We start from the raw sequence: 27,704 nt of genomic DNA, 5'->3' as shown, positions 1-27,704 counted from the left end.
TAAAGATGGTCAAGGCTGTCAAAGACAAGAAGGGCTTCTTCAATCCACTGTGGTCCCTTCCAACTTTACCTATTCTGTGAATCTCTAATATGAACTTATCTCCAAAGGAAGAGCACCAGTACACAGCACTTATCTCCAGTACAAGAGCACCATACTGCAAGCTATTCTTTTCCCAAAGTGTTATCACTATTTCCCATTCTAAAGGATTCTCCATAAAATTTAGTGTCACTGAGAATCAAGCCCAAAATATCAACCAAATTATTTATTTATATCTGTTGTATATTATAATATCCTTAAAATAAAAGGACTATTATTTTTTTAGGTTTTGATACAACACAGTTAGATATCAAGGTTTTGAATAAAGTATAGTTTTAAAATGTTAAGACAGCATTAAAAATTATTAGTATGTCAGTACTGTCTGAGCAGACAGCTCTTTAATAATAATGGACAGGGAATTTAAAGAAAAAATACTTCAGAGAAGTAAATGGATATTCTTTCCAGCAGAATGATTTCTTTAAAGACAAAAATCCAAATTATGCACTCCTTTTTTGAGTTTCAAAAGAACTCCTTTGAAGGTAAAATATACCCAACCAAAGCAATCAAGATGAGAAGAAGAAAGATAGAGAAAAAGAATGCTCCAAGGGCCAAATATGTAAGACTGAAAGGACTATTAAGTCAAAGTACAATCATTCATTTTCCCCTGAATTATATTTATTTAATACAAACATAAATATGTGCAGAACAGATGAATGGGTTACCAGAGAAGGTAAAGCAAATGCTCTCAAATGCTGTTATTTGGAGAGCATCACTATTATCAAAGAGAACTGTTTGCTGCAAGTTGGTCTTGAATTCAAACAGACACCTGCCTGTTTTCTTTCCATGGCTCTGTAAGCAACTACTAGAAAACGACAAATAAAATTTTATAAAACGTAGTCTACAACAGTAGTGCTTCCCAGACTCCAGTCTTGGCAGTTGTAGAACTTTAGGTAAACTTCTCACAGGTGACCAAGGAAGAAATTTTTACTTTAATTTTTACTTTTGGACTACAGCCTTCCTCTCTAACGCTTGTCTTTTTTTCTGAAGGAGAGGAGGAAACTGAGCATCCTCTTGTCCCTGTCATACACTTTCCATGAGGTGAAAAGCAAACTATGTGTCAGATTTTGCTGTATGAGTAAAACTGTTCATAAGCTTGTAAGTTCTATCAGATGCCTTTCTCATTCCTTTGCTCCAAGAGTTAGTGTATCAATTCACTTTTATGAAAATACTTATTTAGGAATTCTTGTTCAAAATACCTGAAAATCCTAAATACAAGCAAAAAGAATCTGTAGTAAGCTAAGTTTGTACAGTGTTTCATGGTTCTACTACAACAATAACAAATAATTTGAATGAAGTATTTTTCATCACAACTCCTGCTCAACACCTCAGCTGCAGAAACCTTGGATGTTTTACAATTTTAAATGTCACTGCAGAAAACAAGACCATATTCTTTCAGTCATATTTCCTCACCTAGTGTACACATTTATAGATAGTGTCTGTACTTGCCTTTGGTCATTTATAATGCCCTGATGTTATTTAAAAATAATTCACAAAGAAAACTTCCTAGGAAGTCTAAGTAAGTAGATTTCCTTTAAGGCCTCATGAAAAATGAAGAGGACATTGTTTCAGCTCATGGTGACAAGCATCAGATGCTCCTCTAGGCAACCCTTGCTAGGGACACAGCAAATTTTTTTAGAGGCCTAACTCTGATGGATGCACAAAATAAGACAGACTGAGAGCAGAGCTTTCAAGAGGAAAAAAGACCAGTGGGCTTCAGAGAAAATGATGTTTCAGACTATCTGTGTTTTTATAAATTGGAGCTGAGAATAAAAATTTAGGATAATGCGGAGAAAATATTATACTACATGCCACAGTTCATTAAAGTACCATGCACAGAGCAAGCAGCTACTTAAGTAACTGAACAGATCCTACTCCACATTTTATTTTCATTGAGAAGAGATGGCTTCAATGACTTGAAATGTATTGCTGACTTACCTTTCCTGGCTCCCTTTTGTGATGTCATAGAGATGATTGGCACCTCCATCAGCACAAGCTCTCAGGGCAGCTGCAAGTGAAGAAAGAGTACATCAGCACATTTGCATTATAAATAAAAACCCACAACTAGTTGACAGCACTCTGTAAATTAATTGTTCATAATGGCATAGGGAATAAGCTTGAGATTTTGTATGGCTTTTAGCTTCTGGTACTTGACTGCTTTTCCTGTTTCTCTAAATAGAAATCTGAACTGTTTTGATCAGACTAGTACCAATCTTCATCTGACTGTGCCACTGCACATGCAAATAGCTTATTTCTGTTATGAATAAAGTTCTATATGTCTAATTCAACAAACAACAAAGTTGAATTTAGCAACAATTTTAATTGACCAGCAATTTTATAAAAAATAATACAATCAAATATAATCAAGCAGATACAAAAATAATTTGGCAGTGGTTTGGATAAAGCATTAGCAAAACCGACCGGGGTACAGGGGGCTGGAGTTTCTCACCCTGCCTCCCGTACAAAAAACAAAGGAATCAACAAACACAACTTATATACTTATATACATATTCATCAATATTTTCCCATAAATCTCCTCCTATTTTCCATTCTTGAAATCTACATCACTGTACTGCACAGTGCCTGCTCTGCTTGTTTCTAAGGGGTCTTCTGGCTTTTGGTGGTGTCTTGTGATGAAGGCTTCTCCTCATCATGACTGTCCTTTGAACAACCCCACAGGCTGCACATGCGCCCCAAGTCTTGTGTTATAGAAGCCAGCATTATATCCCAAAAATAAGCCTTATTATTTCATAGATACCTGGAATCATCCCAATTTTGTCCATTTCAAGTCTAACTCCTTAATCATCCCGAGGCTTATTCTGTTTGGGATGTTACTTATCTCAAACTACATCCTGAATTCCTATTTTCTCATTAACGTCTGAAAATATCTGTTTTGTGACACTAATTACATTTTTTTTTACTCTATTACTTTTTAGCAAATATTTTCTAAAATACTGATATAGTTACAATTGTTAGCACGAATCATATTCATTCATTACATTTCTATCTGAACCTGCTGTCCAGCCAGCTTAAACTACAGACAGGCAAATATTAAAACCTGAAAAGGCCACCCTCCATCTACAGAGGGATTCTCCACCTTGTCACAAGTGAGAACTTGCAGTGTAAACACAACTATCTTCTCACCCAGGCAGAAAGTCCCCTATGGTCGCTCTACAGCAACCTGCATTACAATTGGGAAAGAAAAATAACCAAGAGTTAATAATCACAATACTGTTTTTTTTCTTTTTTCCCCACTCTTCTGACACAAATGGTAACTTTATTACAGTTTCTATATTTTTCCACAGACTGTTTGACTCTTCTGATATAAAGTAAGTGGTTTATGTCTTAGCTTTAAATCTTGGACTATCCTGGTACAAAACCACAATAATTTTCAGCACTTCCACCTAACTTGGCGACTGCAAAGGGCATGTGCCACTAATTCCAGTTGATTTAAACAAGCAGAGACATGCTGTTCTCTTGTGATCCTTTTGTTTATACAGATTAAAGTCAGAGAAAAGAGACAAGTCTAACACTATTACAAAATCAAACATTAATTGGTATCTTTTTTCATAAGCTTCCCTATTAATCATCATTTAACTAACACACAGCTCTTTCATGAGGTTTTTAAAACCTGATAAGCTATTAAAGATTGAAAATGACCATCTTGTCTTAGCAGCCTTTATCAGTTTTGCTCTGAGATGCCCAAGTGAGATAACTACAGCACTCAAGATAAAAGAAGCTGTTGCTTCCACACTAGGGCAGTGTTCCTTCCAGGCACAGAGAGACTGACTGGCAGTACTGAAAGGGCTGAAAGTCACAGGGCCAGGGGGAAAAAAGAGGAGAGATAAGTTAAAAAAGGTACAATCAGATCAGGCACTTCTTGCTGCTAAGAATCCAATTTTCAGCCAAAGCCGCTTTCCTTTGGTGTTTATTTTTCAGTCAGAACCACCTGTCAGCAATGATACAAACCTGTATCTTTCCTTTTGGTGCACATTAGATGGGCAATCCACCTGTCCCCTACTTAGCCAGCCTATACAAATTGGGACAACAGAGTTCACCTCTATAGCTGTTCTCATCTTTAAGTCATTCTTTCCTGTGTGGGTGCTAAAATCCCACAGGGAGTGTTTGTAAATGAATATCTAGTGTGCAGTGCCAAGTGACCGTGGCTGAGGATTTTTTTGGGGGGCAGGGAGAAAGAAGGAAGCAGGACAAAGCAAAAGCTACCAGTTCATCACAGGTGACTTTGGGTACCTCAGCTTTTTTCTTTCAGGTGATGCCATGAGCAGAGCAGGAGAACAAGCACTTTACTCTTCTGTACTCTTTCTAGCACAACTTCTACTGCTGCTCTCTTCAGTACCCACCATGGCAAGCACCACTGCCCTCAGCCTTCTTGTACACACCATGCACTTCTCTGTCCCCTTAACCACTTCACCCACTCCTCACAGCCCCCACTCAAACCCATATTAGCAAGCCAAGGTCAAGCAGATTTGATCCTGAGAAATCTTACTAGGTGAAGTAATTTCTAGATTATTCTAGAAGCTTGCCAGACACTTACTATGGTGATTCCCTGCTTCAGGCAAGTGCCTCATCCGGTCTGATGAATACAACATCACAAGACAAGAACATTACTTTTTGCCTGCTGTGTTTGACTGGAAGATTTTAACTTCTCCATTCATCTGAAGTTGCAGCTGAAAATGGATTGATATACTTCCTTCTACCTGGACATATCTGTTCGCTCAGGGAGTCCAGCTCACACAGAACATAGTAATGGCCCATTGCAAGAAGACTCTGATACCTGTTCTTAAGTCAGGCATCCTATCCACTGGCTTATTCAGCAGAGAGAAGGCATCTAAGCAAGATCTAGGACCTAAGGTACATGACCTGCTTAAAGGATGTTTCCCAGACATTTCCAGACAGTCACAGCTTTTTCCTTCTGAAAATGGTGAGTTTTCCATCTATTCTCCCACATAAAAAAAACTAATAAAAGTAGCTTATAACTTCTGGGAATAAAAAATAATGGTATGAGATACATAACAAGAGATTAAAATATATTATTGGTCTCAATTATTTTAACACAGCCAGGGCCTTAACTATTGTATATTCTCTCAATGGACTTACAACAAGTAAAGCCTGGCCCAAGATCTCTTCATCTGATCTTACAATTTGAAAATAATATGACTAAAAAAACCAAACCAAACTAAGCAGTACAAAACTGTCCTTGTTTAGAGCAAATTTGGGAGAAAAACCTCTAAAGGGTTTCCTCTAGAAAGCAGATCCCAGCGGCTCCTCCCCTAACTGGTTCAGGAAAAGATTTCTTTGGAGAAAAGTGGAAAGAACCTGTTTATTTAACAGGCAAAGCATTCACCAGCACAAAAAAAATTTGAATAATATTAAACAATAAAACCTCTTTCTCCTCCAAAGAGATGACAAACTCAGAAAGTCCCCTTGGTGTGTTCTAGCTCAGCTCACTCAGTCTCTGATCAGTCCCTCTGGTGCTGGAAATGCCGCGGCCCAGGCCCGGGCCCAGCCTGGTGGGCCACAGGTGCTTTTTTTTTTTTTTTTTTCAGACCAGGTTTAAACAGGTCCAAATAAAAAGAAAAACCACAGTCCAGGGAACTTCTCTGCCTCAGCTAGCTAAAACTAACTAAAAAGCAAAGGAGAGCTCTGTCCTGCTGTCTGTCTTCAGACAGCACAGTCCAGGAGCAGGATGCTGAGGGAGCAAGAGCAGTTTCTGACAACAAACTCTGTGCTTCTTCTCTCCCACCCTTCACTCTCAGAAAAACCCTTAAAGGTGCAAAACTTATTATCCAGCATAAAAAGAACAGACAACTGGAGATACAAGCATCATATAGCCAGCCCAGGACAAAAACAAATCAGTCTTCAGTCTGGTACATGTAAAAATACTAAGATTCTCCCAAAGAAAGGAAGGTGTAACAGATCTATGAGACTTGGATATTCTTCACACAGATATTGTGCTACTATTTGATATCTCAAATCAAAAGAGTTGCCTTATATTACTGCAATTTAAAGCTCTCTCTCACAAATTTATTCTTATTTATCTAAAAAAATTAAACTTCTGTAGCTTTGTAAAGTTATTTAGAAAAACAATTTATGAGGCACTGATCCTTTACCAGCAAGTTAATAACTTACACTGAAATCAAACAAAGCCTCAATTGCATTAAGGAACTAGCAGGCAATTAATAGATTGGCTGGAAGCCAGTAAATCATAATATTTCTACAGCTATGAAGTAAGCTTTGCTTGACAAAAACTAATGATATATGTTAGCTGGAAGAATATGTATCATTATTACCTGGAAGTGTTTAAGGAGATGGTCAGCAATTCTAAGCTCACAGTTTGGATGGAAAATTCTCTATGAAAAATAACAGGAACTGATTTTTAACAGTGCCTTTTTTATTAAAGACAAATTTGCTTTACAAACAACTATTTGGCCAAAGTGCACCATGGTAACTGTGTAGGCAAATCTAAGAATCTCTAGGCACTTTGCAACAGCTCACACAAAACCTCATTAATTATTTCAGCAGAAACTGAAGGACCTGAACAAGATTTGGGCTTTGTTTTGCTTGGCTTGGCATTCTGAAAACAGAAACACTTTCTTCTGAGATGTTTTCAATTCAAATAGATGAAAAAAAAAAAAATTAAAAGGTGGAAAGTAACACAGACGGATGAAGTGCTAAGGGTCACAAATGGGTCAAAGGCAACTTATCCAGCAGGATGACCAAAGTGGATGGTGAGGCTTATAAAGCGAAGAATAACTTAAAGTCAGAACACCAAAGGTCTTCCTCTTACCATCTCTTCTGCCCCAAAGTGTATCATCACATTACAGCAGACTCTTCAAATTTGCTAGGTGGGCTGCACATGGAAGTATGCTCTTGCTTATGTACATCAGAAAACCCCAAGTCACCAAAGACATTATCTAAGGGCTAGAGGATTTAACCTGGCCTCTGTGAAATGACACATGCTAAGGAATTAGTTTGTATTATATTTAACTAACATAATATTAGTTTATATTATTGATATTAGCAAATATAAAAAAACTTCCTGTCCAAGTAGCTCACTGAGCTCTGGTGAGTCAGGAGAACTAACACCTCCAGAAAAGACATTGTAATATGCAGTTGGTAGCTGTAGCTTTTTCAACCAGCACAGCTGGAAGCAGAGGAGGCCTGTGATTTTGGCTACCCAGCTCAGCTGCAGAGCCCCAGGGTACCATTTCATGCTTCTGGTATTAGAAGAGATTATGCTAGGAGCACAAGGACACAAGAGCACTGCAGCCCCAGCTTAGCATGTGAATTTGCACTCCTTGGCATTACCACAAATTACCACCTTTACAATCTGAATATTCTGTGTTAAATTCCACTGCTCAGAAATAGCTCTGTCTGCCAAATTACCACCTTTTCTATCTGTTGGATTCCTTTCTCATAAAACTCCAGTGTCAGTCAGGGAACTAGGGCATGGAGATATAATCAAAAAATCAACTGTTTTATTGTGCAGGAGGGGGAATTCAATGCCACTGTCAATAACTACTTCCCAAGTTATTGGGAGCAGCATGTGCTCAGTTCAGTCCAACTCTTGCCATGTCTGAAATTACGGCAAGAGCTAAAACTGCTCAGCCCCATCTATGCCAAGGAAGAGTTAGAGCACTTTATGAAGCCATCATCCTATCTAAGAGTTTCTCACAGGCAGCATGAATGAAGAAACAGAGGAATTTCTGAGCAATGCCCTTCCTTTTAAATGGTGCATCTTCTGCTAGTAACCAGTGAAGTATTTCCCTTTAGTGACTGAGTCTGAGGCACCATTTTAGGGCTAATTATTAGTTTTTACAAAAATTATTCTAACACAACAAAACCACTGAAAACAGTTTACTTTATATTTATCCCTTTGGCAAATATAAAAAACTTCCTGGCCCTGTGAGACAGGATATGAGCAGTATATGAAACACAAAAAAAAAAAGGGGTCTTGGCTGTGAGCTAACAAGTTCTGATACTTTTTTGCAGAAAAGGAGCAAGTATATGATTGTATTCAATAGCCCTGCAAATTCAGGTAGGGCAAAAGACTCCACAGAAGAGATGCAACTCTTGCAGACTAAGATGAGTGCATAGAAAGGAATACATTTATAAACATTACCAATACCTGGGAAAGAAAAGCATAACCTTATTATTCCTATTCTATTATTCCTTCCAATTAGCATTTAAAATATATTCTTGTGCAAACTGATCTTGAAATAAAGAATTTTTTTTGCTTAAATTCAAACTTGTGACAACTATCCTTAAACTGCTTTAGTATAGCCCCTCTGTTCCTTTTCTAATTTCACACAACTTCTTCTAGGTATGCAATCTCTTTCCCTCATTCCTTTATTGATTCAGTAGCCTGGTAACCATAATTAACCTGCCAGCAAAATCTACGCATAAGAGAACTCCGCTTAATTAATGACTTGGAGTGCAGGTAGTAATACACATGTGAAATAAATGGTAGATACACAGAGAATTGCTTGTTTGGCTTGATACAAAGGGCCAACACATTTTTGTCCCAGTATTACTAAAAAATAGCAGCTACCAACAACAAAATGCATAATCTGTATTTATGAGCTGTGTCATTTTCTCCTTTGTCCTGCAGAATCTGCAAAAATAAATTTAACAAACCCACTGCTTTGTACAGCTGCAGATTGCTAGAAAGGGTATCAAACTGCATCTCAAACTATTGCCTCCCACCCATGTGTTTCCACCTGTGTTATCAGGACTGTTTGTAACTGCTATTCCATTTCAATTACAGGGCACTGCAGACATCCCTCTTCTGTCAGCTGCAGCTCTGTTTAGCAAATCAGCTACCAGTCCATAATAATTTTCTGCTTTGTGGTTGGACACGGGTCTTGCTATAAGGCTTTTAAACTATTTAAAATAGATCTATCCTTATGTTGCAAATGAGTGGTTTGGCTACTTAAAGAAACACCATCAAAGACAATGGTGAAAGCAGGGTTTAATATGAATTTGTGAAAATACAACTTTATACATTTTGGTGACAAAGTTCACTCTACTACTTGCTACAAAGATGAAAGCATACAAAAGAAGATCACATTAGAAGCAATTTGAAATTATTTACATGGAAGCTGGGAATACTAGAGAGGGTAAGGGTGCAAAGGATCTGGATGCAATGATAAGGGTGCAAAAGGGCTTTGCAGCACTTAGTCATTGAGTAATTAATATTTACAGAGCAATTTGATAATGTTCCCTACAATTAAAACAATGATTAACTATAGATTTGAGATGGTAACATTCATACTATAATCAATTCATATGCACACAGATAAAATAATGTGCACGCCCTTTTGTATTTGTGCAAAGGTACCTATCATAAATTCCCCTTGAGTTCAGTGAAATGCTAACATCAAATCCCTTTGTGTTTGCCAGCAGGCAAGGCTGCACCTAAAGGAGTGTGGAGATGGGGTGGGATGGGGGCACCAGCCCAGGCATCAGTGTTAGTGACAATTCTTTGAGTATCACAGACTTGAGGCCATGTGAGCTCCGAGGTGTCACACTCAGAGGGTTGCTATTCTAAAATTGTTTGTGTATCCAAGAAAGATCCACCAGCTACAAATCTCTTATAACTAAACCATGACTCCTAAACTATCCCTATCAAAGAACATAGGTACCCATTGGTCCTGAGGCAAACGGATCACCAGCACTGAAGCTATGCTCCCATATGGACCAGACTGGATCTCAATATGTAAAATGACTGTACTCTTGTTAAGGTATTGATATGTTTCCTATAAAGCTGCTGTGCTTCTTTAATGACTCTGCTTTGAGCTGTAAACATCATAGAGATCTCAGCCAAGCAGAGGCAAGATCCATTAAACAATTAAATATGAGAAGACAAGGAAGAAACCAATATGAGAATGAATTAGGAACACTATTCTTTTTCCAGTGCATTGATTCAATATTGAGCTAAAGCCACACAGATAACACTTCTCTTTAAAAAGTTCACACAGAAATTAAACACACATGGAAAAGGAAACCATTTCTCCCACAAACAAAAACCATCACTGAATTTTAGGTAAAAATGTTATAGTCGCAAACAAAAAAAAAAATTTAAAAGAAAATTCATAGTTTAAAAGAAAATTCTAGGAAAACTTGTATCTTACGACTCACTTTGGGGGCAAAAGAAGAAAAGGAACAGAGCAACCCTTAAAAAAATAAATTCCTAAGTGCCAAAAACCACAAATACAAGCAAAAAAACCTTGAGTACCAGTAAACATAGTAGCAGTAATGTGCTGTCAGAGACAGAGGCAAGGGAGCAACTCTGATTTTACTAAAAGTGAGCTTCTGCACTGTCTTCAGGAGCACTTCGATGCTGAGTTCATTATGATGATTCATATTCAAGGCTGCTGGGTTTGGAGTAATCTCTTGTCAGGAGTTAGATTTAATATTCCTACAAGCCTTACTTAAGATATGATTTTGTCTTCTCTTTTCTGTCATTCTCCCATTCTGTCAGACCCAAGAGCTCTGGTACTCGCTGAGCTGCTTTACACCCACTGCTGTAACAGGCTCCACAGGCAAAGCAGCCCTGTGCTGTCTCACAGAGAAAACCAGGGGGAGAGAGCTTAAACATAAAGCACTTGCTGCCATCATTTCCATTAAAATCTAAGTGACCTTTTCATGGCAAGGCCATGTGGCCATGTGGCTTGATGCCACTGGGGGAAGAATCAGGAAGAAGTTAATTCTTTTTATTTTCTCCTTTTTTTTTGGTCTCTGTTTGAAAAATGACAACTAAAGCTATAATATAACATTTATTCAGCTTTTCTTTTTGCCCTGAGCACACATCTATTATTACTAGGTAACAGTAAGAAAACACTCATTATTGCACAGACAAAAAAAAAAAAAAAAAGGGAAAACATAATATGAATCCTGACTTTTTTTTTCCTGATACACTATTTGTTTTGAATGTATTTAAAGAGTACCTTGTCAAATGTAAGATCCTCACAAATCAAATGAGCAGCTGAAACAAAAGCAGGAAGTCCTACCTGGGCCTTAAATCTGCATTTTCCACAGTGAGAAGGAATACAAGCTCTCTACAGCCATATATTTGCATTTTATTGAAGTCTGGTCTGATACCAGGAATTCCCCAGAGATTCACAAACCCTTCCTGCAGTGGCACACGTTGGCCCCAGGGTTGGGTTGCATCCTGGCTTGCAGAACTTGCCTCTGTAACCCCTGATTGCTGCTGAAGGATCAAGCAAGTGTCAAACATCAAACTCTTACAGACACAATGCTGCAGACACAATCCATCCCATCAGGCAGCCTTTCAAACAGCACTTGCTTTCATTGCTTTGCAACTGCAATGCACCTCACTAACAAAAATTTACTCTAGCCTGTCTACCAGGGTCCTATACCTACAGCAAACACCTACATTGAAATATAATTGAAGGTGAAGTAGCTGCAAGAGTGTGCAGCTAGCTTTTTCTGCATCCATTTCCTGGTTATGAAGTGAAATGGAAATAATTGATTTTTTTTCTGAAGTTTTAAAATCATATTGTTTAATAATATAATTGACCTCAAGCTTTGAACGCAACTTTTTGTCTCTTCATTTTCTATTTTCCATTGCTGCAGCATTGATTTCTGACAGAAGGAAAACAAACAGCTACAAATACGATGGAATACCCCAACTGCTTGTGATTTTAATTGCTGGCCAGCATTGTCATCAGACAAACCTTAGTAACAAGCTGACTCTATTCCTATATGGAAAAAAAATCTGACTAAAAAAACCCCACACCTTTATTAGCATTATACATCAACATTTGCTGCAAATCTGGCATTGTATTAGCAATAACAGACTTCATGAAATCACTGCTCCCTACTCCAGAATGAGAAGGATGTGGGGCAGGCAGGGAGGCAATATTTGGAAAAGGGTGGTCAGCTGTGCTAAAACAGCAAAGAAGAAGAAATTGTCTCCTACTACTGCTAGCAACCAGCAACTCTATGCTCCTCATCACAACCAGATCAGTGCTCCTGTCTCTTCTGCTTCCCCTCAACAAAATGCATTAATAATTTAAGCCAACCTGCAAGTGTAAAGCAATGAGCATGATAAGTTCATATTTATGTCTATGATTAAATATTTTCAGCTAATGCATTTATATTTCAAATTTTGTTTGCCTAAATTGGATTTGCAGTAGCCAGCAACTCATAAAAAATTAATCACACACTTATTTAAATTGCACAAAATATATTAATTCTCCTGCTACTAAAACACACATCTTTCCTTGGAGCGCAGAATAGATTCCCACACAACCATTTTATATCATAGTCTAACAAAAACTTTTGTGTGCCAAGGAAATTTCAGGGCTCATAAAAGTCACAAACTCCAATTTTGTTAAAAGATAACTAGACTATTACAATGCATAAATTTCTCAATGAATCAAGCATGCTTTGACACCGACTTGAAAACTTACTTAAAATATTCAAGAGAATAATCTTGGTCTAAAAGTTGTTTGGAATTAAGTATCTGAAAAAGGGACAAACAAGGAACCAGGCAAGGATGGTAGATACATTTTCCTAATGCAAGTGGAACTGATTTTTATACTTTATTTTCTAAAGTCTTGATAACATAACCTGTGTTCATGCTACATACACTCGTGTATTAGTAATTTTCCCCACTTTTAACAGATAACTGTTCAATAGATTTTTCAAGCAAACAATTGTAACACCATCCAAAGAAATGGCCAAATCATCCCCCCTCCCCCAAACTTTTATTATTTAAATTCTGACACTTTTACTCTTGTTTCTGACTCACCCCCACGTCTTCTCTGTTGCCTTAACTCCCAGATTTGGGCAGTGCTAAGCTGCAGTAGAAGTTTCTTTGAAGAAACTGGAAATGTAAAATTACAAGAAGATTTGATCTTACCTACTTTATTTCATATTTGGAAATAACTACAAGTACATATGCTCTGGCATTTGCAGTAATCTACACCAGAGTGGTTTCATGGAAGCAGTGGATTTGCATTGCTTTTACTCTAGTACTGGCAGTTCAAAGGATGAAAAGGAACACAGATTTTACAATGTGTGGCTCCTCTTAGGAAAAGAGGAGCTTTAGCTACTTGCATCAAGACTAATCCTGATCTCCAACATCTTCCCACACAAAATAGATCTAAAATTAAAATAATATTCTTGTTAGGCACTTCCTTTTAGCTGCTAAGTTTTCCAATAGTCAAGAAAGTAGGTCAGCTATCATACTGATATAAAAGATCAGATCTATGATCTAATTTTCTTAAACACATTTCTTTCATTATTTGCAATTTAATAAAATAGTTGAAAACCCCTAAAGGATGCAAAAAATAGAATATTTTCATTATTAAAATATTATAGAAGGTGTGAATTAGAATTTTCAAAAGAAATAATCAGCACCAACAATAATTTTTGGAAGTTTTTAGCTATCTTGATGAAATACTATGTTAAATCATCACAAGACACAAAGAAAGCTCATTTGGACTTTCAGAATCAGCTTCAACCAGGCTAGAAGCTGCATTTCTGAATGCTAAATGGGATTTCACATCTGAATTCTCTTACATAACACAAATGCAAAACCAATGCTGTCATCCTTGAAAGAAAATAATCAACATCTATATGGAAAGTCTGGTTATGAATGAAGATGGCATAGCAGTAGTGTCCCAGCTCATAAAGAGATGAAGAAACAAGTGCATTGATTTCAAACTCTCTCTTTATTAAGGCTATAAAAGAACTTTTAACACAAAATTTCCAAATAAAAATATTTGTAGGAGGCAATCTAGAGCTTACTGTACAAAGCTGAGTGTATATTCTCAGGGGGAATAAACTTCTGTGTGACAACTCTTCTCCTAGCAAGGCTGCAAACAGGTAATTAATTTATAGATCTCTGCATTAAGTAGGAACAGCTCTTGTCCTCTGGCAGTTCCCTAAGGCTTCAGAAAGGCAAAAGGGAGTAGAGTGAATGGAAAATAGAGACTCAGGGGGTATTCCAGACCTTGAATTTGAGACTGTTTAGTGTTCTAAACTACTCAAAATGTGATTTTAGTAGCAGATTTCTCCATGTCTACTTTCCAGTTACAAAGATAATCAGTACATTGCACATGACTTTTATCAATATGATACAGTTACTGCTCCAGGCCTTCCATTTCAATCCGTTACAAATAGGCCTAAAAGTGCAAAATCAAAGAACTTTTCCCTCTAATTTTGGTAAATATTTTTCCTTTGAAGAAGAGAGACTGGACTTTAGCATATATTGGAGTCTGCAGTTCAGAAGTGAATTCATGCAAATCAGGTATGAATTCTTTGTTTTGTTTAAAATACCTCCTATCTGACTTTATTATATCCCCTTTTAAATAATGCTAATAGAGAAGCATTTTGCCATTCCCTGAGGATAAGCTAAACCACTTAATCCTTATTGACCAGAAATATTGGCCTCTTCTTTGGGGCCATTTTCCCCTTGTAGTTGAAACCTGTGCGTTCAATAAACAAAACCTTAGATTCAGCGCACCTGAGCTTACTCTGAAATACTGCTTTTCGAATATGTTCCCTGTGAAACAAAGAAGCAAAACTCCAGGACACAGCCTTGTTCAAATGGTAATACATTACATGTTGTATCTGCTGCTCTTTGCTCTCAAAACGGCACAGTGAAAAAGAACCCAAGAACTATATAGCAGCTGTGAGCGCTACCATAAAAAGTGTTCCATTTCAATGTTGCTGTTTAATTGCAAATTATCACCCTGTTAAATTTTCCCAAGAAATATGGCTTATAAAAATGTCCTAAGTATAGCTAATATATCCTTATTTAAACCAGCCAAGTGTTGGCCAAAAAGAATATCAATACTCTATTTAATTTACAAGCTCTGTCCATACTAAACACTTCATTATCAGGAACAGAAAATATTAGAAGACAGGATGTTCAAATGTAATTTGAATTACTGTACCAATCCCATGTTACCTTATCTGCCAGATGTGCTGGAGACTCCAGATTAGTACACAACATTTTCATTTGAAGTAGTGTGTTCCTGCACTAAGCCTTGTTTAAATCAGTATTGATAGTGAAGAGCTGGTAAAATGATTAATAAAATTTTATTTTTACTTTCTTAATCTGGATTCATCTTTCGTGACCCTACAGTACCACTACCTACTGGGCTTTGAAGCACAAGAATTAAACACAAGTCAGTCTTTACACCTGGCACTTATGTACCTGTTTTAAAAGAAGAGAACTCCTGTCCTCTCCAGATACCCAGTTTTCTTTCTCTGTGCTCATCAGTTCTTGACTGAGGCTCTGATAGCATCCTTATATAAGGGGATTACCAGGCCTGAGCCTTAAATCGAATATTAGAGAGGTAAAAACAAATAAACAAACATCCAACCACTATACATAAAAAAAAAAAAAAAAAACAAACTCCAAACCAAATCTGACTCTACAACAAACACATATTAATATGTGCAAGAAAGGACTTCCATGTAAAATATCTATTTTCTCACTGTTTTTACCAGTTTACTTCCAAATGTGTCTGTTGGTCATGCATTACCTAAGACACTCAAGCTCAGCCAGCCCAGTTCAGCACCGTGTGTTCAAGGCAGGATTCTTTCTCATAAGTGGTCTGATGAAAGAATTGCTCTAACTCATGTGACAATACCTGAGTTAGCCCCTGTGACAGACAGCTGCCTGTGTGCAGAGCTGAACATCCAGCACTGGGGCACCGTTCTCCCTAGCAAGGAACAGGAACAGCAATGCCCTGATTTCACACACGACACTCATACAGACCTGCAAAGACACCTCTGAATCTTTGCTTCACAAGATACTATACAGACACCATAAAGGCATCAAGCATGGTTTTGCCAATGCAGAAAAATATTTGCATAATGCCTCTCCACCTGCTTAGTACAGTCACCAGAGCTTCTAATGGATTTTGCAATTTGAAGGGGGTTTTTGCTTAAAGATGCAATGATTTTTCTGAAAGATTAAAAGGTGACCAAACTGCCACCTTTATAAACTAAAATAACGTTTAAAAAGGAGAACTAGAGATGCTGGTTCTTTCATTTATGTTGTTCACAGGTAAAACTGGGTACTATCAAGTCACAGTTTATCAATAGTCCCCTGGCAGAGAAAAGATGTCTCAGAAATTTGATTTTGCAGCTGGCTTCCCAGTCTCAGAAACATTTGATGCTTTTTCACAAACCATAATCAATAGCTGTGACTAACTGAAGAAGGTTTTGTTTATGTGATTAATTTCTCCTATATAGTCAACCCAACACCTAACTTCTTAAAAAGCTTACCCGGAGGGGCATGAAATAGTATTTGCTTTAAGCTATAATTCGAGAGGTTCCTGCATGCAGCTGGTACTCATCCCTCTTTGTTCTGCCCGTACTGCTGTTCCTCATCCTCACTGCCTTCTATTCCAGGATATGCTTTATGAGCCACATAGTTAGTTTACTTAAAATTTAGCAATTGTGAGATAAAAGCAAAAAATGTAAGCAGAAGAGTATGGACCTTCTGGGGTTCTATAGAAAAAAATTCTGAAAACAAAGCAAAGAAGACAGGTTCTTATACCATAAGCAAGAATAAAAGGGGTAAGGGTCATGCTATTTCTCTCTACGTGCAATAACCTCATGCACTGTCCTGTCACACCACCAAGGATGAAAGCTCCAAGCCAAGCTGTTCCCATGCCAGCAGTTTGTCAGAGACTGTATCATACCATGGGCAGGTTCAGAGTGGAGGCAAACAGGCCTTGGAGAGAGTGTGTGTGCCCAGGGAGCTGCAGACACAGCACTGCTGTCACTCTCTCCATGAGAATGGCTCCCATGCCACTGGAGAGAAGGGAATTGCACAGCACACTATGCCTGGTGCAAAGATGCTGCCTCCTTCCAGCAGCAGACAAGGGTCACACTGAGTTATCCCTGATGCTGCTCTCCCAGCCACCACAAACGGATGGAAAAGCCTCTGCAGGGGGAGAACACAACCACTGGCCCCCAGGGAGGCATTAATCTCGTTTGCAAGTAAAGAATGGGACAGGTAGGAAATCAAAATATATCTCTTTTCTTCCCAGGCATGAGGGGTGCATTTCCTCACATACAGGGAAAACAACAAGCAATGTTTCAAGAAACATTCGCTCCCTAACACAGCTGAATTCACCAGGGCATTCCCAGTCTCTCCTCTTCTAAAGAGGAATGACCACCCATTCAACAGCAAAATGACGCAATATGCATTTGGGAAAAATAGAAAAAAAACAAAACCAAACCTAAATAAGAGAACCAACAAACCATTGGTCTGTTAAAACATAAGAATACTAAGAAAGAAATGCTTATATAAGAAGAAATATTTAAAAGTAACCACACAGAAAATAAATTTAAAACCCCCACAACAAATAATTAAAGGTAACCTTTAAATTACTGTTGCAATCTATAAGAGATATGCTGCAAATTTTAATAATATTGTTTGGAGCATCAGTCATTTTGCTCTTGCTGAAATTCATTTTTGATAATGCAATAGTAACATCTCAGGAATGATATTAAATTTCTACTTTGTATTAAAGTAGAATTGTGTTATTAGCATGGTACAGTGTGTGCATCTCTGCTGGGATTACATTCATGCTGAAAAAAACAATGTTATTTTTCTATTACTGATATACGTTATCTATTTTGACACTGGAAAATATATTTCACTAAACTATAAACTAACAAAATCTCTCATCTAAGAGGATATCACTGAAGTTTCCCTCCTGGTGTATTTTCAATTCTTAGCCAGCAGACATCCTGCTAATATTTTTTTGCACTAACTCATTTGATTTGCAGCATACCTGTGAGCCCATATACTACAGTTAGCATGTCCAGTCCAATTATTCTCGCTCAATCTTTGACCAAACAATTGGGAAATCTGCCTGCAGGAAGAACAAAAGATTTCAGCTGACAGACCTATGTCTTTCTGAACAAAACTCAAGTGGCCTCCTTCCAGGATCTCTCTCCATTCAGTCTTTCCATTTGCCTATCATCACCCTGAGACAGTGAGTCCCACAGCAGCTTGGAGAGAGAAAGAAACGGGGAAAGAAAAGTGTTATATTTATATTCAAACATATCTATACTTTACTGACAGGATTTTCCAAAGCACTCAACCTCATCCTAACATTTGTTTCTCAGTTTAAGAAGTGGGATCACTGGTTTCTATTCACCTTTCACACTGATGAATCACCTTGAACATCCTCCAGCTGGCCCTAACCCTCCAATTTCTTGTCAGGGCATTGAAGAAATGAGCTCTAACGGGGATTTAAAAGGGGAACAAAGAGGACTCACCTTATCTGATAAAATTTGCCTTCTGCTATAAGCTGCAAACAGTTTCAGATATGAATTAGGGAGGTTTTCAAAGACAGGCCAGGAAATCATGCTCCTCACTAATAGATCAATCCCCCTACTAATGGATCAAGACTGTGGTTAGCAAATACTGGTACTTCAGCAAAACTCAGGTTTGAGCCACACAATTACTTCAATTCACTGCAGAGGGTACATTTCCAAACACACCCCCTAATTTGCTGTTGCAGAATGATGCATAATTTACAGTGCATTCTGTACTGATTCTGAAGCCCACCAACACACTTCCACGTGCTGAAGTGACACATCCCACCACACCTGCACAGTAGGGGAGGTTACATAAAAAGAGGTTAAATTCTCAAAGAGTTGGTGCAAAAAGCAGCCATGGTCATTAAGTTTGGGACTGGTGGTACATGACACCATGTGGGTTTACACTGGTACCCTCAGGGGCATTTTCTTTTCTTTTGCAATAACACCAGAATCTGGAAGAAAATAGGGAACGTGAATATAGTCTAGGAAAGCTCCTAGCAATCACGTGGGGAGCAGCAAATGACACCTGAGCCACAAAGCAGCTTTCTGTGAAGCCTGCCCTTGGCAGCAGGTGTCGCTGCAAGGCAAAGGCACAGAATTAGTAAATTATTCGGACACAGGCAAGAACAGAAGCAGGCAAAGATGCTTCATGGTAGGCAGGAAGAACATGCACATTCCTGACAGCTGGTAGCTGTGCACTCCTCTTGTGCTAAGTGTTTTGGCTGCAAACATGATCAAACAGCAGATTGCCAGTATACACCTGCCTGAAAAAAAGCATGGAAACTCTTACCATAAAGGTAACAGCTTGCATAGCAGCATTCTTTATGTTTAGTTTTCCACTTACTGAGCGCTCAGTTCTCTCGACACATTAAAGAGTTTACTGCTACTCAGTACAAAGAGAACTTTATGCAGCACCTCATTTAATCCTCCAAGCCCAGCTGCAAACTACCCAAATTGTGCCTTTAATTTCCTGCAGTGGGCCTTCTAAGAATGAATTCATGCATAAATTCCTGTCACTCTAGTGTCCAGCCATCCCAGGTTATGGATATTTCATCTTCTAGAGAGCAGTGTCAGCTGGGTTACATCCAGCACAAAACAAGAGGCAGACACCTCTGCTCAACTCTTGTGTGTCATTTCAGCCACTGGCTGATATTAGGGATCACCATTTTTGACCCTCTTCAAGTTCTTTAGGATTCTGTAATGTGTTTCTCTTCACACTGCAGAGAAATTGCACAGGCTGATGTCTCTGTGAGAGAAGACTTTTTCCAGAAGGGTTTTCAGCCTGCTGTCAAGTAGTTTTTCCCTTCTACTCTTTCATGCCTGAAATATTAGCCTTCAGCTGCCACTGACACAAAAAACCATTTTCTGCTACAGCATTGAGCCATTTTACAAAGAAACTACCAGCTAAATTAAGAGCTAGTCTTTTACTACAAGTCTAACAAGGCAAGAGAAGTATTTAAATAATGACAAGGCAAGAAAAATACTAACTCATAGTCCAGAGATTCCTAGAACTACAGTGTGATGATTTACTTTGAAAAGAGGGCTGTTGCTGCTAAGAACAATCCTACAAGGTCTTGACTTCCCCAAATGGCTTCAAGCCAGAGATATAAAAGACAGTGCTCTTATCACCACCACCAGAATCTACTGCTAAAGGTGCTAACTTAGTTTTAAAAGAACACTTAGAAAGCAGATAGACACTATAGTAAGGAAAGGTTGTACAGAGACCTGAAACAGGCACTGGGGCAAACTGTGAATGTGCTGAGTACCTGCACTGTCAGCCTGGCAGAGGGTGCAGATCAGCAGAACTGCTGAGCAAACCGAGCAAGGATGGAAGAAGCCAGTAAAATAGCTTTTCATCAAGGGATGCCCTTACAGGTGCATGTGGAGTATACTTGGGGACTTTTTTTGTTTTGTTTCTTTAACAAACTGAAACCACTTCAACAGCAAAGGTTTTATGCCTTCCCCTCTCGGAAGCACACTCACAGTTTTCCTGCAGGGAGAAGTATAAGAACTTGGAGTGTGAAACACGAGTTACTCCTCCTCCAATGAGGCACTGAGGTACTATTTCACTGGTATTGCCACCAGAGCTGACACCACCACAGCATGGCGGTAGTTAGTGGCACTAAAACAAACCAGACTGCAGGGCATCAGGCAAGCAAAGTACCTTGCTACATCTTTTACTCCTCTCTTCTCTCTCTTCCACCCCCACCCCACCGATTTAATATGAACAGGAGCTTGGCCTAAGACTTTTTGTGCTTACAATGACTGGCACATCAACCCTCTCCAGGCACTACCTTAATAAAAACAAGACAGACAAAGCAGAGAGAAAATGGATAACATAATATCTATAAAACACACAATACCCACTGGAAGCAACCTGTAGGTTGCTAATGCCAATCCCTAATGCAGCAGCACTCTCTTATGTCTGCACAATATCTAATAAAATACAACCTCTGGGAAAGAAACTCATCATCTCCTTCTGTTCCTCTGTGCAAGCAAGACCTCTTGTTTGCTAGTTCAGCAAAGACCCTGAGCTGTGACCAGAAAAAAAGGTGCCAAAATTATTTACTGTGCTGTGGGCTGTGCCCGGACTGTGCCCAGCGAGGCAGGAGGTGATTCTGTGCTGCACTCCTGCACCTGTTTCCCCAGCAGTGCTTGGTGTGTGACCCAAGGAAGGTGTGCAGCTACAGCAGGGTGGGTGCAGGAACAGCAGAGCCCTGCAGAAGTGCTCAGGCCTGGGAATGGGACACTTGACTGCTAAATCCATCTTGGGAGGCAGAAGCCAAGCCCGAACTCTGAAAATACAACTCGAACCAGGGGAGACACAACAGCAGCTTAGATAAACCTGCATTCTGAAGCATCTTTAGAAGGGGAAAGAAAACCCTGTAGAGACTGCAGTCAGGGAAGAATAAGGTTGTAAAAGGTTTTACTTCCCATAAAGCATAACATCGAGTTAGTGATTATAGTCCAGACAGACACTAATTTTATTTAAAAATTGAAATTTTACTGCCTTTTTTTTTAATGATAAAAGAACTGCATCGCCTGTTAAATTTGATTTTTCTTGGGCTTAAAAAATGGTCATCTCTATACATAACAGTCTCATATTGATTACAATATGTCTCTGACAGACAAGTTTCAGGGAAATCTGTTTCAAAATATTTAGTAGTAGAATCAAAAAACATTTTCAAACTGAATGCTTCTGTTTTAAAAGGCATGACTTTTAGAGGAGTGTTTGTGGTAATGTATGGAAATGTAGTCACAATGTCAGAAAAAAAGGAGACCATAATGTGTGCAATGAGAAAAAAAGGATCACTCAAAATGTTCAATATGCTCAGTACACTGTTGCTTGAACTATTAAAGAATATTAAATTTGCACCTTGATGCTGTTGAGTCAGGGATGGAAAGAAGACTCCAGTCTTCAGGTGGATCAGAAGGCAAAAGTGTTTAATGAAAATAGTGTGTCTTTTATAATGTGACTCACTAAGGTGATACTTGATTGGTCTCAAAGCAGAAACATCTCACCATTGGTGAACTGTGAATAGCACACGTTGGAGAGCCATATCTATAAACAATGGTTATAGAAAGAGATATAATGATTGATTGAATTCTTTAGTCTAAGTTTTCCATAGCTCCTACACAGCTTCCTAGGATTTTCCTGGGAGAACCATCTCTCTCTGTTCAGAGATATGTAATTACTACACCACCTGGGTTTTTATTTACTATTTCATGCATGGCAATATTAAATCAGTCTTTTTAGTAGTTTTGTCATTTAAAAATATTTTTATTCTCCCCTTTTCTTTAGTAGCATGGACTGTTTTAGAAGCAGTTAGTTTTATGTGATCAAAGAGCAAAGCATACCTAAAAAAGAAACTAGACTTTGTTACTGTAATTGCCAAAGTATCAGAAATGTTCCTTGTGGGTGGCCAAGGGACCTTCAATGCTCTTGTGACATGGTCCACAGCTTGGTCCGTGTCCTGATCTGACTGGAGCTCCATAATAAAGTGAGCAGCGCTGTGATAAATGTAATTCTCCTACAAGTTTGTTGTGTGAGGTTTCCAAGGCTCTGGCAGAACAGAGAAGCTTCAGCTCCAGCTCATGTGAGTCCATACAGCCACAGCTATTTAAATTCCCACTGCCGGGAGGCACATGTGCGCTGTTTGCTCATACTGCACGGCTTCCGCTCTCATTTTTAAGCCATCTGTTATTGCACCAAAGTCCAAATGATTTTTAACAAAGACAGAATGTTCAAACCAACAGTGAAAAGACAGCTGAAAGGTCCATAAATATGTATCTCCAAGATATCTGCCTAGCCTGAAAAGACATGTTAATAAAATTCAGAAGGACAAATAAGGTACAAGAGGCTAAAGAAACATAATATTTTCCTCACAAAATCATCTTAAAATATCAATTTAAAAATTGTTTATCTCAACTCTATTTATGGGTATATAATATCTGTATCAAAAAGCTGCTATGCCCTTCATGATATGAACATCTTAGCATGTGTGGCTTTTAGTATCACCCATGGCATCTTTCTTTAGTGAGGTTTTTATGTTATTTATGTTCACTTGAGATCAGTTACTTCAGCTGTGCCTTCTGCACACATTCACTAGTCTTCTCAGCAAGCATATACTCCTTTTACTCAATATTAACATAAATCAAATGATTTTCTCACCTAAGTGTTAATTCTGGTGCCATAACTTGGCTACATAAGTGCCAGAAGTTAAGAAGCACCAGAAATCACTACTTTAGAACAAGCATTTTTCTTGTTATATTTGCAATACTACAAATTGAGCAATTTATTTTCAATCTTTAAACTGCATTACAATGATCTCGCACCTCAGGTTTAGGGGAGCTGGGTAAGTAAAATACTTTAAAAACAAGCAAATTATTACAAAAGTGAAAGTAATTGGGAAATGAAATAATATGTGCTATAAATTTTCTTGCAGAAACACTCCTTTGCTTTTCAACTTAAAACTGAGCAATGAAAAACAGACAGAAGGATACACTCCATTCCTTTTGAATGCAAAACTAAACAGTAATATCTGGGAAACAGCCAGAATGAAACTTTAACCAAAATACTCAATTTCTTCTGATAAACTAAGCTATGGAGTTTGTTATTTCGATCAAGTGGTGGAATATAATTGGATAAAGGAGGAAAGGAATTAATCCAATTTCACCTACTCCCCTTCAACATAAATATATTGTGAACCTCAAATTACCCATGTGTGAACCCTATAGTACTCCTAGCTTTCAAAGGGATTCCCCTGAGTTTTCCCTTTTCTATAACATTCAGCTCACCTTGAAGACAAGAGAGCTTGTCAAACTACTATTAACACAGGAGGAAAATAAATATTTAAATCTCACTCCTGCTAATCAGATCTGAATAAATAAAAAGGTGCCATTTAATCATTAGCCTGAAACAAGAATGACAGCAATACAGACACAGCGGAAGTCTAAGTAAATAATTTTATTTTTGTTTGGGATTTTTTACCTACCCCCAACTTAAGGGGGACCATTAAAACCCACTTTCACCTACCATTTGAGAGTTATGTGGTGATCCCAAATACATGAAAATAAATTCTTTATTCCACCTCTTCTTCCTCTATGCTCTTTGCTTTTATGGTGGTTGTAACTTTGCTACTCATAAAGAGCGACAGAGAATGCAGTCCAAATGCAGCAAAGTCAGCATTAACTAATAAAAGGAAATCTCATCACAGAAGGGAAAGTTATAAGCAAGCTTAAACCCATCTAAAATTAACAGACAAATCCACTTCCCATCAGTCCTGCTCAAAACCAATTCCCTCAAGGATTGCTCAACTTAGAAAATGGGATAAGGGAAAAAGTGAGGAGAAATAAGTAAGGTGAGAGTCTTCATGTGTACATTTATGTACCTAATTTATTATTAGCATAGTCACTGAGCAAGCAAATTCCCATAGATGTAAATATGTAGCTTTAACATGTTAGTTATTGTGAGTTTTAAATATAGAATTTCCACCACAGCACCCAAGTTATTATTATAAGCATCTCAAGAAAGAAAATAAAAAACCATATATTAAGAACTAGATCAACAAGAACTTTACTAAAGACTCATTCCAAAAGAAACAGGATAATCCAGAAAAGTTTACCAGTCAAAAATTAATTTCCAAGTGAAAAAAAATGGAAATTATTCTTTCATAGAATATGAAAGATCTAGCAGCATGTTTTACTGTCCTCTCTCCTGGAACCTTCTATTGTAATTCTGATATCCCCTTCTTTGGGAGGGTAAGTCTTTTGACTCAACTAGAATCTTTAGGGAGTATGCTAAATAAACCAACAAAAAACAAACAAAAAATACACCAAGCCAAGTTCTGCATTTTTTAGCTATTCATGTACATACAAATTGATTCTATGCATATTAACATTGTATATACATATACACTAAGTTAAAATATTTTAGGCATTCTTTCTAACAAGAGAAAAAACCTTTTATATTTATGTAAGCTTCTGGTGGAAGCAGAGATAGATATCTATTGTCAATACAGTCTCTTTTTCAACAGCAAATATTCTTTCAGAAATATTTTGATTAAACTTTTAGGCATATGGATCATGCTATTAACTGTGGTAAAATTCAAGGCAATTGATTATGCTAAACTATTTGAAGAACATTAGTATAGCAATATTTTATTTATGAGGCAACAAAACAAGGAAAACAAAGCGCTCAAGTGAAAGATCTGTTTTTTCAACAGTGTTCCTGACAATTATTTTTGAATCATACATATTCATCACGGTGGTCAAACTCCCCAGTGTGACACCAATGAGGGGCTAGAAGAAGCATCCAAGGAAACCACTGTCCTGTCAGCCTGACCTTGGTGCCAGGGAAGGTTATGGAACAGATTATCAGGGAAGGCTATGGAACAGATTATCAGGGAAGGTTATGGAACAGATTATCTCGAGAGTGAGCACATGGCACTTCCAGGTAAAACAGGGGAGCAGAGCCAGGTTCAGATCAGACACAGGTTTAGGAAAGCCTTGCCTGAGCATCCTGATCTCCTCTTACAACCAGGTGACCTGCCTGGTGGATGAGGGGAAGGTGTGGATGTTGTCTAACTAGACATCAGGAAACTTTTGAGACTGTATCCCATGACACTCTCCAGGGGAAGGTGGCACACCATGGCTTGGATGGGGGCACTCTGCCAGATTAAGAACCACTTGGATGGTTCAGCCAAGAGAGTCACAGCAAATAATGCTGCATCCAGTGGGTGGCCAGGCACCAGTGGTGTCCCCCAGGGATCTGTGTTGGGCATAGTCCTGTTTAATATCTTGACCAATGATCTGGATGAAGCGGTTAAGTATAAATCCATGGATGACAGCAACTCAATCTGCTGGAGAGTATCTGCAGAGGGATTTGGACAGGCTGGATTGGATTGATGGGCCAAGACCAATAGTATGAGGTTCAACAGAGCCCAGTGCCAGGGCCCACACTTTGCCCAACAACCCCAGGCTAAAATTCTACTGCCCACAGTGTCTGGAAAGCTGCCCATCAGGGCAGGATGAGGGGGTGCTGGCCACCAGCAGCTGAACATGAGCCAGCAGAGTGCCCAGGGAGCGAGGCAGGACAAGGGCATCCTGGCCTGGATCAGCAATAGTGTGGCCAGCAGGAGCAGGGCCAGAACCAGATTGTTCCCCTGTACTTGGCACTGGTGAGGCTGCATCTCAAAGCCTGTGCTCAGTTTAGGGCCCCTCACTACAAGAAAGATAATGAGGCGCTGTAGCATGTCCAGAGAAAGGCAACAAAGGGCGAAGGGTCTGGGGGATTTGAGAGGATAAATAACTGCTCTTAGTAGGAGCAGTCGAGGGAGCTGAGGTGGTTTAGCCTGGAGAAGAGAAGGCTCAGGGGAGACCTCATCACTCTCTACAGCTGCCTGAAAGCAGGCTGGAGACAGGTGATGGTCGGTCTCTTCTCCCAGGTAACAGGATGACAGGACAGGATGAGAGGACATAGCTCTCAAGTTGTGCCAGGGAAGGTTCAGGCTGGCCATCAGGAACAACTTATTAATGGAAAGAGTTGTTAAACATTGGAATGGACTGCTCAGGACTGCGGTGAGGTCACCACCTGGAGCTGTTCAAGAAACGACTGGAAGCAGCACTTCCTGCCATGGTCTATTGACAAAGTGAGGATTGGTAGAAAGTTAGGCTCAATGATTTTAGAGGTCTTTTCCAACTTTAATGATTCTGTGATTCTGTTTATTAAAAGTTGTTAAAAAATACTTTAAGCCATCAGTACAAAGAGCATCCCACACAGAGCAGTCACAAGCAGGGAGTTGTGGGTTCCCCATGATGCAAGGGAGCAGAACTGGCTTAAAGGTGCACAGATCCAAAGGGTTCATTTGGCAGTAAAGCATTAACAAACTGCCACCACCATGAAGTCAAATTCAGGTCAGACCTCGAAAATTATTCACATCAGCACCACTTGCACAAATACAGAGCCTCATGGAATCCTCCGTGGGACAATGTAGGCAGAGAGTTCTGCTGTGGGCTGCAGCTAACACATTGCCCAGAGCACACCAGCACAGAGACTGAGTACCCAACACAGGTTCCCAGATGAGGGCACAAAACACTCTAAGCAGCACAGTACCTAAGTAGTACCACAGTCATTTCACACTTCGCCTTACACATCAAACAAATGCCATCTTTAATTAAGGTCATGACAGAGAAGCAACACAGAGTCATTTTCTTGCTCTCTAGCAAGCTTAGTTGAACTATGCTCTCCATCTGTGATTCGGAAGCAAGGGACAAGAATAAAAAAAAGATCATCTATTATTAAGTTCAATAAAAACACATGAATGAACATAGGTCCGAGAGCTCCTTGCTGACTTTGAAGTAAATATTTTTTTATGAGCTATCATGCCTGTTTAGGAAACTCAGAGTTTGTTGTTGTTGTTAGAAAAAATAAATATCTATAACCACAATTCCAAAACAAACCCTAGTAAGCTGAAACTTTTTCCACCCAGCCCAACAGGATATTCTTGCTGGGTGCTAGGGGCAAGGGAAGCACAGTTAAGTCCCAAACATCAACCACTCCTTCCCAGCTCTGCTGCCCCAGCCACACAGTTAGTATTTGGCTGCTGGTAGTCTCTGATGGAGATGTGGTCATGCATCTTTTCCATTCTTTTCCCTACTTTCTCACTTCCCCCACCACATCACTCAATTCTGTGTCATGAACATTTTTTTGTTTGTATGAGCACAGAGCAAGTGAACTGAACCCACGTCGTCAATTAAACCAA

The 27,704-nt window shown here is 38.8% G+C and overlaps 1 protein-coding gene across 1 annotated transcript in view; it reads right to left on the bottom strand.

Annotated features, from left to right (window-relative positions):
* The window catches only part of TPK1 (thiamin pyrophosphokinase 1), a 303,096-nt gene that overhangs the window by 185,073 nt on the left and 90,319 nt on the right, over positions 1-27,704 (bottom strand). The window contains exon 3 of the mRNA XM_058814272.1: positions 2,032-2,101. Within this exon, the coding sequence (XP_058670255.1) occupies positions 2,032-2,101 (70 nt within the window). The remainder of the gene's footprint in view (positions 1-2,031; positions 2,102-27,704) is intronic.

The sequence above is a fragment of the Ammospiza caudacuta genome, chromosome 1 (assembly GCF_027887145.1).
Source record: "Ammospiza caudacuta isolate bAmmCau1 chromosome 1, bAmmCau1.pri, whole genome shotgun sequence".
Lineage (NCBI taxonomy): Eukaryota > Metazoa > Chordata > Aves > Passeriformes > Passerellidae > Ammospiza > Ammospiza caudacuta.
The sequence above is the reverse complement of the archived record's forward strand: the minus strand, read 5'-3'. Positions and strand labels throughout refer to the sequence as shown.